The 18,479-nt window shown below is 43.9% G+C and overlaps 1 protein-coding gene across 3 annotated transcripts in view; it reads right to left on the bottom strand.

The window, feature by feature from the left end:
• The window catches only part of CCDC9B (coiled-coil domain containing 9B), a 110,519-nt gene that overhangs the window by 80,053 nt on the left and 11,987 nt on the right, over positions 1 to 18,479 (bottom strand). Inside the window, exons 2-5 of one of the 3 annotated variants that reach the window (XM_034769030.1) lie at positions 15,205 to 15,253; positions 14,047 to 14,160; positions 10,878 to 10,982; positions 9,288 to 9,449 (exon numbers count right to left, since the gene is read on the bottom strand). In XM_034769030.1, coding sequence (XP_034624921.1) covers positions 9,288 to 9,449; positions 10,878 to 10,982; positions 14,047 to 14,154 — 375 coding nt within the window. In that variant the 5' untranslated portion in view covers positions 14,155 to 14,160; positions 15,205 to 15,253. Of the gene's footprint in view, positions 1 to 9,287; positions 9,450 to 10,877; positions 10,983 to 14,046; positions 14,161 to 15,204; positions 15,254 to 17,676; positions 17,912 to 18,479 lie in introns of those variants that run through there. The other 2 variants (XM_034769031.1, XM_034769029.1) reach the window with 2 other exon arrangements.

Below are 18,479 nucleotides of genomic sequence, written 5' to 3' on the forward strand. Positions count from 1 at the left end.
AAGAACAGGAGTACTTGTGGCACCTTAGAGACTAACAAATTTATTAGAGCATAAGCTTTCGTGGACTACAGCCCACTGGGCTGTAGTCCACGAAAGCTTATGCTCTAATAAATTTGTTAGTCTCTAAGGTGCCACAAGTACTCCTGTTCTTATTACATTTTTTCAAGTCAAAACCTATGTAATGAGTCTCAATATGCCTCATGAGGCTCCCTTTATAAAGTGCCTTTGTATTCTAATTTGTTTTTTGATACTTAAAAAAATATGCTCATCATAATCTTGAGGCATGTATGCATTAATTAGGGGTCAGTTGCAGCCATGGTATAACACCACTGAAGTCAGTGGAGTTACATCAGGATAAATACGGCTTACGTGCTTTGGAATCAGGAGCAACATTTCAGAAAAATTCAAGGGGAGGGAGCAAAGTTGTGTCAGCATATAGAACATTGTGTGATTATATTATATCCTGCAAAGTTGGGGGAGAAAGGGTCATGGTGGGAGTAGTGGAAGACATAATGGAGCATAAAAACCTATGAAAAGCTAGTAGGGGCTGCCCCTTGGCACCAAATGGCACCTCTATATAGAGTAAAAGAGGTGCGAGGTTTCGCCCTTTCCTTTCCCTCCTCTACCCTAATTTCCCCCTTTTAAAAACTATTCTTTTTTGGGTCCCCAGCTGCTTTCCTGAAGGCAGAAATGTATCAGTACTTCCTTCAGTTACCCATCTCCTGCACCCACCACCAACACTCTGCCTGAGTGAGTTATGTGCCACTATTAAAGAACACTGCATCCAAAATACTAGATCCCTTCTTTATCACCATTTTAATGGAAATGAATGATAATTTTCTCCCACCACCGTGAAGAACTGCTGGGAACCACAGCAGTGACTATTTCTTTTTCAAAATGGATCCATTTGTCCTCTAAGGCCAGATCCTGCAAAGTCATGATATATCCCTGAGTACCCTTGGTGCCTACTGAAGCTAGTGGGTTGCTCAACAGCTTGCAGGATTGGACCTTTAAAGCGCTACCTGTGGCTGAGTGTCCTTTTCCCATGTCTAGGATGACTTAGAAGCTCTAACTCAGCTTTACTAACCATGGGATATTGCTCGAGTCTGATGTCTCACTGGTGTTGTCAGCATTCTCTCAAGTATCAATATTGCCACAGAACATCTGTGCTCCCTTGGTGATTCACCTAGCATGAGGGACGCTATTGGAAGTACATTTTGTCACCCTTAAGACCAACAAACACATCTGGTACATTAAGCTGTGCTGTTAATTAATGAGCTGGAGAATTGGGGTTCCCTGCCCTGAGTGATGCACTGATGTGAGCTGCTCAGCACTTTGGGCAGCATTTTTATAAAAAAAGGCCAGTTTGGGGGTGGAGGTGGGGGAGTCCCTAGTAGTTTTGGATGTCTCAGAGTACTAATAATGAGCTACTAATCTATAACCTCTACATCAACAACTCAACTCCAGTCTACATCAGTAGTGGATACCTGGTGCCATTCAGTGGTCTATGCAAATGATCTCAGTCCAATTCCTGTTACACCGATAACACCATCACAAATGGGCACTCAGAAGAGAGGCCTAGGGCTATGTCTACACTACTGCGGTAAGTCGTCCTACTCTACGCAACTCCAGCTACGTGAATAACCCAGATTTCGAGCCGACTCCAGATGGATCAGAGCAGATTTGGGAAACTCTGTGAATGTAGCCTCTCGAATACCAAAAGAGCGAATAACGTAGCTGGAGTCGACGTACCTTAGGTTGAGTTACCGCGGAGTCTACATCGCGGGGGGTCGATGGGAGAAACTCTCCCGTCGACTTACCTTACGCTTCTCATCGGGGGTAGAGTACAGGGGTCGACTGGAGAACGATCTGCTGTTGATTTGGCGGGTCTTCACTAGACCCGCTAAATTGACTGCTGGTGGATCAATCTCAGAGCGTGGATTGCGGTTGTAGTGTAGACCTGCCCTAGGATTGAATGGGCATGGAGAATAAATTAACCTCCCACTGGTGGTCCCTCCAGAATAAGGATGAGACACACTGGAGGGAACTGAGTATGAAAGCTTGCACTGCTGGTGCCTGGGTTATAGTTGTGCTGACCCTGCTCCCATTGAAGACAAGACAAGCTGGAGCAGGCTTTCCATGGGTATGTAGCAGAGCTCTGCAGGCCTGTCAAGTGAGCAACTTCACTTTTTTTTGTTTGTTTTTAAGTGATAGCTACCAGCTGTGCCCACAGAGAATCCCTCCCTGAGTGGAGAAGGGGCCCAGATTTCGCAGATTTGGGAAACTCTGTGAATGTAGCCTCTCTAATACCCAAAGAGTTAGAAAGGTCAGAAGTGGTGGTGAGAGGCTATGGGAGAGGAATTATGCAAAGCAACTGTCTGCAGAAACCCAGTGAAACCTGACAATCAAAGAGAAACAAATATTTAAATAAAGTTAACCGATTAGGGGTGAGTGCTTAAAAGTGTTTATTGGATTTGCAGCAGATACAGCACATCTAGACAATTTATCATTAGAATTAAATGTACCATTAGGAGGGTATAGAGCACAAGTGAGGCTGTTAAGCAGAGCACAGATTATCTGGGCTTGGGGGGGAGTGATGCTTTCATTAAGGAGGAACACAGGAGACAGATCTACTTAGTAGGATTATGACTAGTTTGAAAAAAAGTCAGACGTGGAGATTACAGAAAGTTGACTGGATTTTCTGGAAATTTTTCCCTCCCAGCATCCTTTCCAGCAAACTAATTCACAATATCCTCATTCCAGCCACTTGATTTAATGTTCATGTGTTTTCTTTAACTCCTTTTGCTGGCATAATAGTATCGGTTACTTCATTAGTCTCTTGTTTCTAATCTCGAATGTCTGAAGGAATCCTTTAATCACAGTAAAAGCATGTCCCATGGGGGATAATGACACTTCCCAGGGGTTTCTGCCTCTCAGTCTCTGGCTGAACAATACACCCAGACTGCGATATGCATTCAGGCATGACATGCCCCCAGTTGTCTTTTCCTGCTTAAATGTAGTAGTGCCCCTGCAGAGCTTCAGCTCGCTCAGAAAATCTCTGCAGGCTGTGGAGAGCCAGTTGGGGTCTGCTGTGTTTCAACTGCTTTGAGCCTCACCGGAGTTAGCCACCAACACTTTCACTTATTCACAAATGTTGGCGATACAGGGCCTGATCCAAAGCCCGTTGAAGTCAACAGAAAGGCTTCTGTTGACTTGAATGGGTGGTGAATCAAGTGTTGTTGTAAATTTAGCATTTGCAATGACGAATCACTAAACAAATGAGCATGAATCAGTGTATCAGAGGGGTAGCCGTGTTAGTCTGAATCTGTAAAAAGCAACAGAGGGTCCTGTGGCACCTTTGAGACTAACAGAAGTATTGGGAGCATATGCTTTCGTGGGTAAGAACCTCACTTCTTGCATCTGAAGAAGTGAGGTTCTTACCCACGAAAGCTTATGCTCCCAATACTTCTGTTAGTCTCAAAGGTGCCACAGGACCCTCTGTTGCTTGAATCAGTGTATTATCTCTTTGGCCATATCTGAGACTCTTGAATGTCTGTGGTCCAAGGCCTCATACCTGCAAGCCCTCCATGTGCACACTTCTCATTGACTTCAATGGGAACCTCTCCCACAGAAAGCTTGTAGGAGCTGACCTTGCATGGACTCTCACAGTGAAGAGGTTTCAGAGGGGTAGCCGTGTTAGTCTGTATCAGCAAAAACAACGAGGAGTCCTTGTGGCACCTTAGAGGTGCCACAAGGACTCCTTGCTGTTTTTACAGTGAAGAGACTGTCACAGCAAGAAGAAAGCCAGCTGAAGCGCCAACTGGAATAATTAACCAATAATAAATGCCAATTTATGCCTTATGCCTTCTTCTATTGGCCCTACCTGCCCTTTCCTGACTTCACATCTTTCTCTGTGACTAAAACTGACAACATGTGATTAGAGGCTCTGCTGTTAGATGTTTAGATGTATCAGAGAAGCTGCAGTCGCATCATTTATACTGATTAACTGCTATACTGTAACTTGTCATGTACATATTACACTGCAACCTGTGTATTTTAATATGTCAACAAAAATCCAAGGTTAAAAACTGCTCATTTAGGAGGAAGTTTCATAGTGGAGCAAGTTGGAGAAACACAACCAGAACTGAGCATTGTATAGTTTAAGTACTTTCCTTGCATTCTCTCTTTATAGTTACTTTAGATATTTACGTTTGAATGAAAATATTCTCCCTTGCAAGGACCCTTGCATTTGCCATAGGAAGGAAGGTGAATTAACAAAGTGATTTAATTTAATAACTGTGGTTTATATCTCAGTGCCACCATCCAAGACGCAATAGCGTTTTCCAGTCCACATTTGATTCCTAGGCAGTGGAGCCTAATTGCCACCTAGCAACTTCTCAGGCCTTCAGAGTTCCAATAAATGCCTTAATAGGACAGCAATAGTAGATAAGTCCGCAGCCAATCTGAAATAATATACAATTTAGCCCAAGATTCTACACAATTGCTTTCCCCTCCTCCACTACACCTGCTCCCTCACTTACACACACACTCCCCCAATTCCCATTTTAATAATTACATTGAATGTAACTAAATGAGGGTTCTGCAGTGACGGCATTGAAACACATAACACAAACTGATTTTCCTCCAGCACCAATCCAGGCTAATGGTCATTGCTTTACACTAACATGTGGGAGACCAGGATGAGAACTTGGATTTTATGCTGTAGGTCATGTTCTGGGCTCCAGGGGTTAGAGCCTATATGGGAGAGCCACATACAAAGAAAATGTTATTAATCCACATCTAAGACCACAAGCAGAAGTATGTAGCCAAAAGAGGCATCGATGGAGGTTTAAATATTTCATTTGTAACGTTCAGTAAATACTGGATGTAGCAATTTAGATGTAGACACTGCATAGTCCAAGACCAGAAACATCTCTTTTTTCATCTCATGAGGGGCTTTGGTTGTAGTGGAATGTGATTTCATTTGAAGGGAGAAGCATATTTAATGCAACTGCCAATCTATTTGGAAAGAATGAAATAAGGGGCCTGAATCCTTTCCGATGCCCCTGAAAAATAATTTTGAAAGCAATCTTATTTTCTAAATGATTCGGTTCCTTTAAGGTAACATTTAATGGCTCTACAATCGCAGTGATTGCAGCCACATCTCCTTTGTGAAGACGGGCAAACACAACAGGGAGAGATGGAATTCAAAAGGCACCAGAGGCACAAAACCAGGAGAGCTTTTCCAAACCACCTCATAAAGGAGAAGTAACTCTATGTGCATTTAGGCTACCCGCAAGGTTTTCTTCATCTCTGTGTAGTGGGAGCTGTGGTGTATTGGCTTCATATACTTGGGAAATGGTTTTGGCTTTAAGCTAAGCCATGTAAATGCACCCAGATACTATGAGCCAAATTCATCCCTGTACCAGAGCTGAGCTTGGGGCCAGGCAACAGGAAGTCCCAATAAGGCAAAACTTTGTCACCTGTGCGCCTCCACCCTGCTGGATTGTCCGGTGCAGGCTGAGACAGCCAGAGGGGCACTTGGCTCTCCATAGCTGAGGTGTCGCCTGGCCATGGCTCTTTTGTTCTGGCATGCCCCCTACACCACAAGGGCTCAGCAGACGCCTCACACAGGGTCAGCTTTGCCAATCCCAGGCCATCCTGGGACTCCTCCTATGCTCGGGGCATTTCTTGGGGTCCATTAGTGCAGCTTTGACTCTGCCAACATGAAAGAGTCCTAATGTAAAGGCTGTGTCAGTCACCGGTGAGTCAGGCCTTATGTGCTAGTTGTCTAATAATAAATGTTTCATTATTATTAATAATCAATATTATGACACTCACCACTCTGAGTGAATTAAGTGCCCATCTTCATTGGAAAAACTTAGTATCTCTCTGTTCTAAAAAAAGAAGAACAGGAGTACTTGTGGCACCTTAGAGACTAACAAATTTATTAGAGCATAAGCTTTCGTGGACTACAGCCCACTTCTTCGGAAGCTTTTAAAGGTGAAAAGGCAGCTTTTAAAGAACTCAATTCAAGTTATTATTTAGTGAGTCCCTTCAGGGGGTTTACTCTTGCTCCCACTGAAGTCAATGGCAAAATCATTGACTTCAATGAGAACAGGATCAGACCCACAGGGTACTTCAGACCCTCACGCAACTGAGCACCGACGCCTGTATCCTTACAATACTAACTGCCAGATCTTTATCAAGTCCTTCTTTGCAAATAACTTCAGACAGAGCAGAAGACGCAGCTGGGATTCTTTTCATCTTTGCACATGGACACACAGACTTCACAAGTGTTCAGAAGTGAAAAGGTAACTTTTTGGATGACTTCTGCCTTTTCTAACAGTCTCTGATCAAGTTTGAAGACGTAATATTTTTCACAGTAGATGTCTCAGAGACAGCATTTGGGGAAGAAAAGGGCATTTCAGAGCCCTGCATCTGGGGTTAGCCAATTAGTTCTGTATATCCATCTCTTCTGGGCCAGTTGGGAGCCACCAGGATGACCCAGCATCATATTTTTGTTACCAGTTTTAGTTCTTTACACAAAGGAGGGTTTGGCAGAAATGCTTAGGCTATTTGAAATGTCCATCTGTTATGAATTTACTGCTCTGGAAGTTGGCTACTGATACAAACAAGCAGACGAATGGAAACCTCCATCTTCTTACAATCATCTGGTGGGCTTGTTGGTGAGGAGACCAATTGCCAAGAAGAATTCTAGTTCTGCTTAACTTATCATCTTTAACAATATGTATCCCTGGGACACAAAACACCATTATAGCATTCTTGCTGGCCACATGACTAGACTTAGCATCTCCTTCATTCCTGGATCCCTGATATATACAGTATACTAGAGCAGCTGTATTGTCCATCTATATCATCCTATGAATACCTAGTTTTGTTTTATTTTGAGAGCTAACAAAATAAACCAGATAATTCCAGAATAAAGGGCCAAAACCTGAGGTCCTTACTCTGTTTTTATTCAGTCTTTACTCAGGCAGACTCCCACTGATTTCAGTGGCAACTGTAGCCACTTTAATGTTTTACTTCCATGCAAGCTTGCTTAAGTAAAAAACTAGTAAAATCTGAGTAAGGACATAGGGATTTCTACCCAGAAACAGGATCCCTTCTCTCACAATAATATAATTTGCTCCAGGGTAGGGTAAAAAAAATTCCTGGCAAGTCCCATCACCCTGAAGGTTTGGCATCTGTTGTCTGGTTTACCTTTCCAGAGTCCCAAAGCATTGTGCCTGCTTCATTGGTCTCCTCTTTTAGTCACCATGATAAAATGAACTCCACATTCATTGGAAGCAGACATTTCTGACCTAGAGTACTTTTTTTGTGAGTCCAGTGTCAGTCCATAAACAGGTCTTGAATGGAGATGGTCCCAAGAAATCAGTGGTATGTAGGATATGACCAGCCCATCAGTTGATACCTTTCCCTGTGATTGTATATCTACAGTGCTTCACTGAGGTTTAGTTCATTTTCATCTGAAGAAAAGACATTTACTGCCTTTGTGGTCAGTAGTACACCCAAATGATTAATACTTTGAGTTTGCCATGGTTATGCGTGATTGATGATCGGGGGTTTGTAGAGAAACCCCATCTCATCCTTAACTCTAATGTCACAATAGCAATGCAGTAATATGGAGAAAGTTGTGGGAAATCTGAGGGTCCCACTTTGTCAACTTAGACATTGGGTGGCAGTCGCACTTTCAAGTGCTTGGTATGCAATGGACATCCAGGTATCTACTTTTCTCTTTATGTTTAGAACTTTGTGGAACTGAATTAGGGTCTGGTACCATATCAGAATGAGAAGTGTTACAACTTTCATCTATTGGACATAACTATCTGCCTGGAGAGCACAGTATAGTTTCATCACAGTTGGTGGACTGGTGTCCTCCTTTTACTTAGAGTGTTTCTTTTTCATTTCCATAGCAAATGTATTGAATTTAGTAACTCTGTTTTTGACTCTTCTCAGCAGAAGGGGCACTGCTGTGACTGATCAGTTCAGAGGCAGAGGAAAGGGACTGACTCTATGCAGCTGGAGGCAGCTGTTGGACCTCCTGAGGGCACAGAAAGTTCAGGATTGGTGACTTCTGCCTGTTAATCAGACATGGAAAGGAAAACGCATAGTGCCTGGCTTGGCAGCAACCTGAAACACAGAATAAGCATTCACTGCAGGATCAAGTAACAAGAGAAGGTGGATTGGGAAGGGGCCAATTTTTAAAAAAACACAAATATCTTCAATAATTAGCAAAGTTAGGAAGATGTAAAAAAACATTAATAGTGAATGTGATTCAAATTTAATGTAAATTGTTTCTCTTGCTTTTAAATATATTTTAGTGGTGGGAGAAGGTGTTGTATTTACAGCCATAGGCACAGAAAGGGCTGTGAGGGTGTAACCCTCCTCATGTGTCTCAACCACGATTTGGAGGGACCATACCTAAAATTGAAACAAATGGTCAGTTTCCTTGCCCAGTCAATCTGCAGAGATTGCTAGCAAGGGTGCCAGTTGTGATGATGACTAGTGATGTGGACATCTGTCCATTGGGAACTGGATTGAGATTGCCAGCTGTTGTTATGGTTTGAATATATGTCTAGAGGATGCTAGGAGTGCATTTTATAAATAGAATATATATAAATAATACGCCAAAAACCAGTCATCAGATGTAACGATTTCTGGTTCCACCCACCTGGGTTGGATTCTCACTAGAAATGGGCCCAAGCTGTGAATTTCAGATCCACATTCAAATTGGAACTTCCCTAAAGTGTGAAGTTCAGGTCCATTTCTAGCTCAAGCCAGTGACCTAGAAGCAAAAGTCTAAGTCTGACACACTTTAAAAGTTTCCCTTGCTAAGGCACCAAGTTGTGCGTCAAGTTAGCATCTGAATGTTTTTCAAGTCCAGTTTAACTCGCAGCTGTAACTGACTATTGATGTTATCTCATCTCTGAGAGTAAGCCACGAGTGTAAAATGGGAAAAAGGTATGGAAATTACTGTCATCTTTACTAGGCTTGGAAATGGGATGCCTTTGGCAGGAGGAATCCAGAGTATCACCATGTACACACAGATCACAGGAGCATATTTAAATAGGGAGTCCTGCTGTATTAATCCTGGACTTGGCGGCAATACAAACATCGAGGAAGTAATTGCAAGCATCAGTGCAGTAAGGAACAGGAAGACATTGAACAAAGCTCCAAGTTGAGAGAATGAGAACAGGAACCCCTTACAGCACAGAGAACGCAATATATTAAGGCTTGAGTGATGCATCATTTTAAAGACCCACCTTGGCTTTGTTGTCCATAGTAACAGCCAGCTGCATCCTCTTTCCCATCCTGAATGTAAACATATGATCTGCTTCCTCCTCATCTTCCTCCTCACTGCCGACTCCAAACCCTGGGCTGGTGGGGCAGCTGCTTCCCCATTTCTCACTCACCACCCTTTTCTCCTGAAAAGCCAATCGGTCTGGTTAGAAAACAGGTCCTTTTGGGGTTACCAGTGTGTTTCCATTTTAGGAAAAATCTCTGCCTCAACAGCTGGGAGAGGGCAGCTGTGGAAATGTTAGGACTTGCTCCACGGGATGCTTTTCACTCCAATTACAATACCATGACATTCTTCCAAAGAGCAAAACAACAGGCACTTTGTCTGATTAGCAGTGAAACCCACAAATCTAAGTGGGTCCGGAAAACCCATTACATTTACAAATCTGACATTTCAGACTAAAATGTCAAAGGTTTAGGAAACAGATGTCATCATTTTCTTGTTAACGCTTACAGCTAGATTGTGCAACCCTAACTCCTGGTGCTGATTACTTATTGTTGACACCAGCAGACTACTGGTGTGAGTAAGTGCTCACCATTATAAAGGTTGGACAATCTAGTCCACAGAATGTTCAGTTTCTGGTTAATAACATCTTTCATCTCCTGTATGAAAGGGAAAAATTGTGCAAGCCTACAGTAAAGTGAGGGCCAGTGGGTTGCTGGAAAGTAGGAAAGACAGTCTACAAATGAACCTAATAAAGTAATTGTGTGAACAATCCAACATCAGGGAAAAGAGACAAGGGTACGTTTGGGCTACTTATTCCATGAGCTCTGCTGTCATTGCATTCACTTTAACACAGGGCTGCATGCAGAGTGTCAAGGGGGACTGGCCTTGTGATGTGTTGGGCCTAAAGTGCTGGGAGGAGTGGATCAGGCCACGAATTGCCTCCTCTCTAATACTGCTGCTAGTGAATGGGGAGGACTGTCTGTCAGTGATTTGTTTAATCCCCCTCTAGACCCAGAGATACAAAAAAAGACTGGGACAGCCCACGAGTTGCAGAGTTTGCATGGGAAACCCTATTGGAAACCATGTGTGGGAATCCCTAATGGCCACTTGTTTCGCTTGTTCTTAAGGTTGACCCTTGTTTAAGGGAAGGAGGGAGAATGCCCTGTTTGGACCTATGATATTTTCTTCTTATGTGTGTTCTGCAGTTAAATCCATGCCTTGACGCACATTTGGAACTCCTATTTTTCACCCTACAGCAGAGATAAAGCACGTCTATTTTGGATATATGTCTGCGACCATGTTTGTATTCATGTCTGGTAGTTCATATACATGTGAGTGTGCATATGTACATGCACACACATCTGCTTGCTTGTATTTGTGTACATGCTTGCATCTGTGGGAACAGGTTTGTGTGTGCAGGCTAATGTATATCTGTGCATGAATCTATTCAGAACCTTTAAGTCTTTTGGGGAGTGGTTAGGTTCTGATTCCTGATACTCTGAATGCCTGTTGTACATGCTGCCTACTCCAGAGATAGCAGCTCTGAGTTCGTAAGGAAGGGATTCTTTAGTGAGAAGTTCACTTGTACTAAAAGGGAAGCAAGACTTACGTTATGGGCCTTGGTGATAGTAATAGTCAGACCATCCTGCTTGGGTCTCCTGGAAGTGACAGCCATCCCCTCCTGCTCTGCTCGCTTTCTGTCTTCTTCTATTTCCTGAAACAGTCAAGTCCACATCCAACATCAGATCTTTCAAAGGTCTGTGACAAATCAAACCCACTCAGGCAGGGAGAGGAAAGGGCCATGAGCTTTGCATGTACAACATCAGGGGGCCAGAGCCATCATAATGAACCACAGAAGCAAAGGCCAGGTGATTTCTGTGCTCACTGGGACCTCAGGCTAGGTAGAGTCATGGCCCATTTTCCTGTTTTGCATTCCTACTGGGGAATACATGGGGCCAACACAACATTTTGAAAATTTTGCTATGTGTCTTTTGTCAATGCACTCTCAGCACAGCTTGTTCTCCAAGAAAGCTGTACCAGAGTTCTGTTCCTTGAGTGCATGTGCTCCCTGGGCATCTGTTAGCAGCCCCAGGCCTCTAGAACTGGGAACTGTAGTCCCACGGTATGTGACGAGGAACAAGCATGTGATCTATAGGATACAAGGCTTCCTGTCTCTCCGTGTCATAGGTGATGGAACTAAGAGTTCGGTGCTGCCACATCCCCTGGCTTGAAGTGGTTTCCATTATATACAGGGTTTACAGTTTGGTTCAATGGCTCTCAGCACCCCCACTATAAAAATTGTCCCAGCACCCCTGCTCTAGATACATCTACACTGCAGCTGGGAGCATGCTTCCCAGCTCAGGTAGACAGATGAGCTAGCTCACTAAGAAGAGCAGTGTAGCAGGGCAGTTTGGGCTAGCTGCCAGGGTATGTATGCAGAGGGTCCAGGCAGTTTTGTACTCAGGCAGCTAGTCCAATCTGCCATCCGTGCTACCCCTGACTACACGGTTATTTTTAATGCACTAGCTTGAGCACAGCTAGTGTGTGTCTGTTCACCCAAGCTAGGAAGCATGCTCCCAGCTCCAGTGTAGAGGTACCCTCAGGCAGGAACAACAGAGAGGAAAGTTCCAGGCTTGGGCAATGACCTGGGAAGGAACTTACCACATGGACCAGATGAATAGCCTGGGAGAGAGACCTGGGCCTGTGGAAGTATAGGTCTCTCCGTAGCAGCCAGGCAGAGAGGCTGATGGATTAGAAAACCGAGAGGGGGCTGAGCTGCAGAGCATCCTGCACCAGGGAATGAGATGATGAGCCAAGCAGAGGGCCGATTGCTTATGGAGCCTGGAGGAGGCTGTGAGACCTGGCTCCAGGGGAAGACAGAGGGAACTGTTTATGTTTAATGGGTTGCACAAGCTCCTAGGCCAAGGGGGCAGAAAGGACTATGCCCAGTTTGTGAATCCTGCTGCCCAGGGGAGGAACTACTTTTACTAATGGCATTGTGTCTATGAACCAGGTCCCAAGGGTGGGAATGTTACTTGAACCACATGGCAAGTAGGAGGGGGCATTTTCTGTGAGCCTAGAGAGGAAAAATTAGGCCTGGATTCCCATTCCACAAGCCAAGAGATGGAGGCTAGGGAATTGATTGACACATGGTTGTCAGTTCCTTTCCCCGACCATGTGTGACATTTAAGCCTTCCCATAGCCTTTCGTTATGCCCATTTTCCTTGCAGTCAGCAGAAAGGGGGAGTCCATGCAGACTTTATAGGAAAAGGAGGTAAAGTGTGGATGCCTGCTGAGGAAAGGCACGGCATTTAATCACTCTTAATCATTCAAATCTGGATCCAAATTTCAAATACTCCAAAGTTTAATCTTGGGTTTTGGTTCAGCTGATTGCCGAACCAGAGGCTACTAGCCAAATTTGGATTTGGGTCCAGGTTAAATTTGAAATACTCCCAAGCTCTAAGGTGTTGGACCGTGGTTGCTGACCATCTCTAGTGCTGGGGGAACATCTTCAGCCAAGAAGAGGAGGCTCCTGCCATGGTGAGCAATATTTCTTCTTTTTCAGACTTTCTCAGCACACAAGATATTTATCCAGGAAGAAAAATAAGATGTGGCTGGAAGTTCTTTTTCCTACCTAGGTGACTAGGGCTGAAATACCCAATGGGCTAATGAAGCCTACGTTTAGTATATGGCCTGGCATAGGCCCCAGCCAGTCCACAGTAACATTAGCAGATGCTGACTGCACCACAAACAGAGCTGATTTTTAAAGGTCTATCTCAGTATGGGAACCAGCCAGCACACCGAGACTGCCCCTCCCAGCTGTGCTCTTTGACAAAGCCAATACCTCTTTCCTACCTTGCCTCCTGGCACTTCTGCTTAATGTGTCTGCTCTGCACGAATACTTGGATCATTTAATGCAAGGCATGGTAATGGAGAGCAAGAATGCAAGGAGAGAGACAACAAAATATGGAGTTAGCCTATTGGCCCATCCAGCAGCAATGGAAAGGATAAGGGATCCCCTGTGATCAAGGGCAGAAGAGACTGCAAAAGATTTTTTTTTGCAGGTTGGTGGGGGGGCTCAAAAGAGTCTAGACCCTCCTAGATACACAAGAAAATGAGATTGGGGCAATAGGAGAGATAGGGGGCAAAAAGGGAGAAGCCAAGATAGATGGGAGAAGGAGGGGGAATAGAACGCTAGAGAGAAACCCCATGTGGGGATGAATGGAGAAAGCAAGTTATATATAGGTGGACATAGTGTGAGAAGGGGTAAAGCCAGAAAGGGGCAGAGAAGAATAGGAAAGAAATAAAAAGAGATGGCAAGAAAGATGTGAGGGTGAAGGGCGAGAGAGAGATGGGGGATTGAGGAAGAAAAGGTCTGCCTGGTAATGTAAACCCAACTCCAATAATCAGATGGATCTTCAACTGCGGTACATTGGCAAAGCTCCTGTGCAGTCAATGCAGCTAGGCTCATTCATGGCAACTGAAGATCTGATCCAGTGAGCTCATGCATATTTCTAAATGTTGTCTTCCTAAACACATGCACTTGGATGGTCATGCACAACTCCTTCTGAAGTCAATTGACATTAAGCAGCCATATCCAACGGCAGGACCTGAACACTTTCCAATGTGATGGATCTTATCTAGCTAGGTTCCACATCCCTGCCAGGATTTATTAAAATGGGCAACATTCAGCAGACACATTGGTTAGTGCTAGTGGAGATGGCTCGGACATGGGGCTGAAGAAGATAAAATCCAGGCAGGCAGTGGGGCAAACTTACCTGGTACCTTCGTATGAGAGCTTCATTCTTTTTCCGCAAAGCCAGGATTTTCTTATCCAGTTCAACATCTTTCTGCTCTTTCTTCCGCAGCACGGCATCATCCACCATGGCAGCCTGATGATACAAGGACAGTTTTTCTGACTCCACCTATAGCCCACAATGCCCCTTCACTCTGTTTGTATCAACAAGGGGTAGAGAGTCACAATGGGCAGAAAAAAGGAATGGTCCTGTACCAAGCTCTGCCCACAACCAAGCTCTGTCTACTTGAAACACCAAAACGAGAGGCTACTCACAGTAGGCTGAATTCATCATAACAGAGTTGTCCCTCTCTTTTCTTATATGCTTTGATCAGCAATGAAGTAGTTAATTATGTTGACATTTAAATCATCGTTGTTAGGTTTCCGCGCTAACACCCTATTCAGTTGAATGGGGTAGTTCACAACTCTTTGAATTATTATGTCAGTCTCTATCAGGCACGCTCCCCATTCTGTTTGCATTTTGATGGGTATCTTGGCAACCACAGGGCTTACAGATGTACATTTTAAAAATTCTGGAGTACCAGATACCAACCTCCGGAACAAAGTGCTGACTCAGTGAGCCAGCAACAGCTAGTCCAATTTGACTGTTACGGGTACCCATCAGTACAACATACTGGCACATTTATCTAGACTCTGCTCTAGTCTGTGTTTGAGTGAAGCAGCCAGATGAAATTGCTAAGATTTCTGAAGTGCTACATCAGTTTGCTTTTTTAAAAGGTGTTTTTATAATGCTTATCAGTCACCAGAGTATCTGAATGCTTCAGAGATCACGGCAAATTCACTGTTCTGTTCTGTTCACACACACAACCAAGTAACAAGGGCTGGGGGGGGGGCAAAGGGGAGGGAAGTTAATACTGGGTTTGTGGGCATAGCAAGTTGACTATGTTGGATTTGTGGGCACTGCAAGCTTGAGTGTACCTGTGCCACCACTTTACTGCTTTGGCATCAACCTGCTTTTTAAGGCTGAACTCTATTCCCTTTGATCATATTCTGTAGCTCTGCCTTGTAAGTCATCGGATATTTTATCTGCATTCTGTTATGTGTAACAGTAATAAATAACCGATAGAATAAGAAAAGTCTTAAGGGGGTTAGAAATGCATTTAATGAAACTATCACCAACCTCTCATTAAGCAGGTGTTAGCTTAGGGCAACATTTCACAGCTGCTGTTCTATAATAAAAAAAAAGTCAGGTTGTAGCAAGACCAACACTCATCATTCCTTATGCCTTGAGCTGATGAAGGTTTCACATTTAACATATTCACTGCAGAGAAGGTGTAGAACTAAACTCCTACTTCCTGTGGTCACAACTTCTCCGTTCCCTACCCCATGACATAGAAAGGGTCCAGGGAACTACAGACCACAATGTGGTTGGTTTTCCCAGGCTGTAAGATGCATATCACTGCCTTGGCTCACTATTAGCCCTCAGTTTAGAGTGCCCTATAGAACGATAACAGTCATTACCAGGCTGAGCAGCACCTCCTGCACTAACACTAGAGCATTTTGTGTTAGTTCTGGCAATGCTACCCCTCAGAATCACACTAGTTTAGATCAGTGTTGAAAGTGCTTTCTGTGAGTCACTTCTATGCACGTCCCTTTGAGGAGACCCTCCAAAAGCTCAAGGCATGGTGCATCAGCACAAAATCTCTCGTCAGAAAAAGTAAAATGTAGGGATCCGATCTAAAGCTGGTTCGCTTTATAGCAACGGGAATATAATTATACAAGGGGCACCTATCTGACTAATGGCCACAGAAACAGTCTAAGGCTTGGGTTTGAAATACCCAGGCTCCTTGGAAACACAGATTCACTTCTCAGTTGGGTAGACTCAGCCCTGTATCCTTTGGCAGTAAATAAGATGAGTTCTCTACACTTTACTGTGTGGGAGTCTTTCAAAAAAGGCCTTCAAACCTCAGGTCCTGTCTGTTATAAATAGACATTACCAGTCCTGTGACAGTTTTTGTAAGAGTCAGGGTTTATCTCAGTGTCCTTAGCCAAAAATGGCTCTTCTTTCACCCATCACCATTGTGCAATAGAGCGTGCCCCAGTTAGCTGCTGCCCTCCAAACCACACAGAAGTTGAACATAAGGGCAGCTGGGCCCAATTCAGAAACTGCCACAGCCGCAGGGCCCTGCAGTAGCATCTTGTAGATGCTAGATTCTGTCCTGATGTACACTGTCCAGCTCCACTGATTTCAAGGTTTGGACAGAATTTTACACAATCAAAGGAGGTGCCATAGGGAGTCCGGACCTGCTGGAACAGGTTACAAAGAGGGATAGAACCAGATGATTGTTGGTACATTGTGGGAAAGGCACTACGGGCCACACTGGGAGTCAGGAAAGGAGAAACAGTGGGAGGAGGCAGAGGGGAGGAGAGAGTTGTAACATACTGAACTGATCTCAGACAGAAAAAGGATTTGGACTCAGATCTGGGAATAGATAATACTCAGGTTGGTAGTTAAATCTCTTGTGATATCCATGGCTGTGTGTAAGCAACTATTGAGAGCATATTGGCTGCTATGTGTCCTACCTACACAGTCACCAACTGCCAGTTTCTAACTGACATTGATGTGTAAAGTGCTTTGAGAGACTGGTAGTATGCAAGGCCCTATATAAATATAAAATGACATACTCTTCTAAGTGGTCTCAGATTTCTATAGCACCTTGCTTCCCAAAGCATTTTTATAAACGGCTACATGAACAGTAAACAGGAATCTCCTCGCCGCGTCTTTAGCTACCCAGACAAAAGCTGGAGGCTGTGGGCAGCTGTAACGAGACAATACAAATACAATGGGAGGGTCCAAGTCCTCGCTCCACAACTTGTGACATAGCAGATGCAGTCTCCAACACCTTATAACATTTTAGACAAAGATTTAGTCCCAAACAAGCAAACAAAAAAAGACAAAACCAGAGGCCCCTACAGCATTTACTGAAAATTCTAAAATAACTTCTCAGTAGCCAATTCTAGGCTAATAAAATACGAACAAATGTGCAGCAAAATCCTGGGGTCAAAAATCCCTCATATCGTTCTCATCACGCACATACACACAGACATTAACACTTTGTTGTTAAATGTCAGCACTAGTTGATTTCAAGTGAGGCCAGGTTATCCTTTTGTCTATATACATACTGCAGGAACGTTAAACTCTCGCATCCACCTCCTGATCGCTGTCACGCCTGTCAAATCCCCATACAGAAAGGCACCAGACACACACATATGTGATTGTATATAATAATTTGTCACCCAACCTGCTGTTGAACAATGTAAGCATTTCACACTGATTGTGTCTCCCTTAGTTTTTGTCCTTTCTCTATTTGACTTTCTTTCCTTCTAGGTATCGCTTCTCTTTTCTTTTTTTCCTAAGAACAGGCTCCCCCAACCCAATGTTTCTAAACTTTTCCTTTACCAGTTTTCCTTTCCCCTGCTTTTACCTTTCAATCTCGTTCATTCTCAACCTCACCTCCTCCCAGCTCTTTCCTCATGCCTTTCAGCTTAGATTTCCTCTCATCCCTGACTCCCCTCTTCCATTCACCCCGAACTCTGTCTGTTCTCCATGTTCTGTCTTCCTGCTCGCACCCCCCTAGAGCTAGAAACTTACTTTTTACATGAAAGCTGAGATTCTCCTGCAGCCTCTTGATTCCTACAGGTGGGACTTTAAGAAGAACATCAAATATCACAAGACTCACGATAAAATAATGATGGTGATACTGTCTATGATCTGCTGCACATCTATCTTCTGCCTTCCCTTTGGCATCCTGTGATGGGGTATTCCTGTGTGCCAAAAATGCTAACAAGGGGACTGACCTGAAGAAGCAGCTTTGTGTAACAGTCTCTTAGCTCTTTTCACAGCTGATTCCACCCTACCATTACTCCGTGGGTATGCTGGGGAGGAGATGTGGTAGTCACACTCCCATTTGCGTGCAAATTCCTTGAATTCTTCCAAGGCAAATTGAGGTTCATTGTTAGTGAATATAGTGTCTGGAAGGCCATATCTCACAAAGTGGGCCTTCGGTTTGTCAATCACTAACTTGCTTCTTGCATCAGAAAGGGCACTGACCTCCCACAAATTTGAATAGTAGTCCGCTGTAATGGGTACTACTTTTCCTTGAGGGTAATTCCATTCCCATCTTTCCCCAGGTTGGGTGGGCAACTCATGCAGTAATGGCCTCTTTCTGCTAGTGATTATTACATGACCAGTGGGTGTCATACTCCTCTAGCAAGGAGCAGAATTGTATATTCATTTCCAGTCAGTAAATACACTCTCAAGCCCATGTAAGGGAGCTATCAATCACCAAGTGTGAAGCATGTATTTTTTTGCATGACATCCTTATGTAATGAGGTGGGACAACAGGTCTCTGTCCTTGAAATATGATTCTATCCTACAAACTCAACTCATCTTTA

Source organism: Trachemys scripta, chromosome 4 (genome assembly GCF_013100865.1).
Source record: "Trachemys scripta elegans isolate TJP31775 chromosome 4, CAS_Tse_1.0, whole genome shotgun sequence".
Lineage (NCBI taxonomy): Eukaryota > Metazoa > Chordata > Testudines > Emydidae > Trachemys > Trachemys scripta.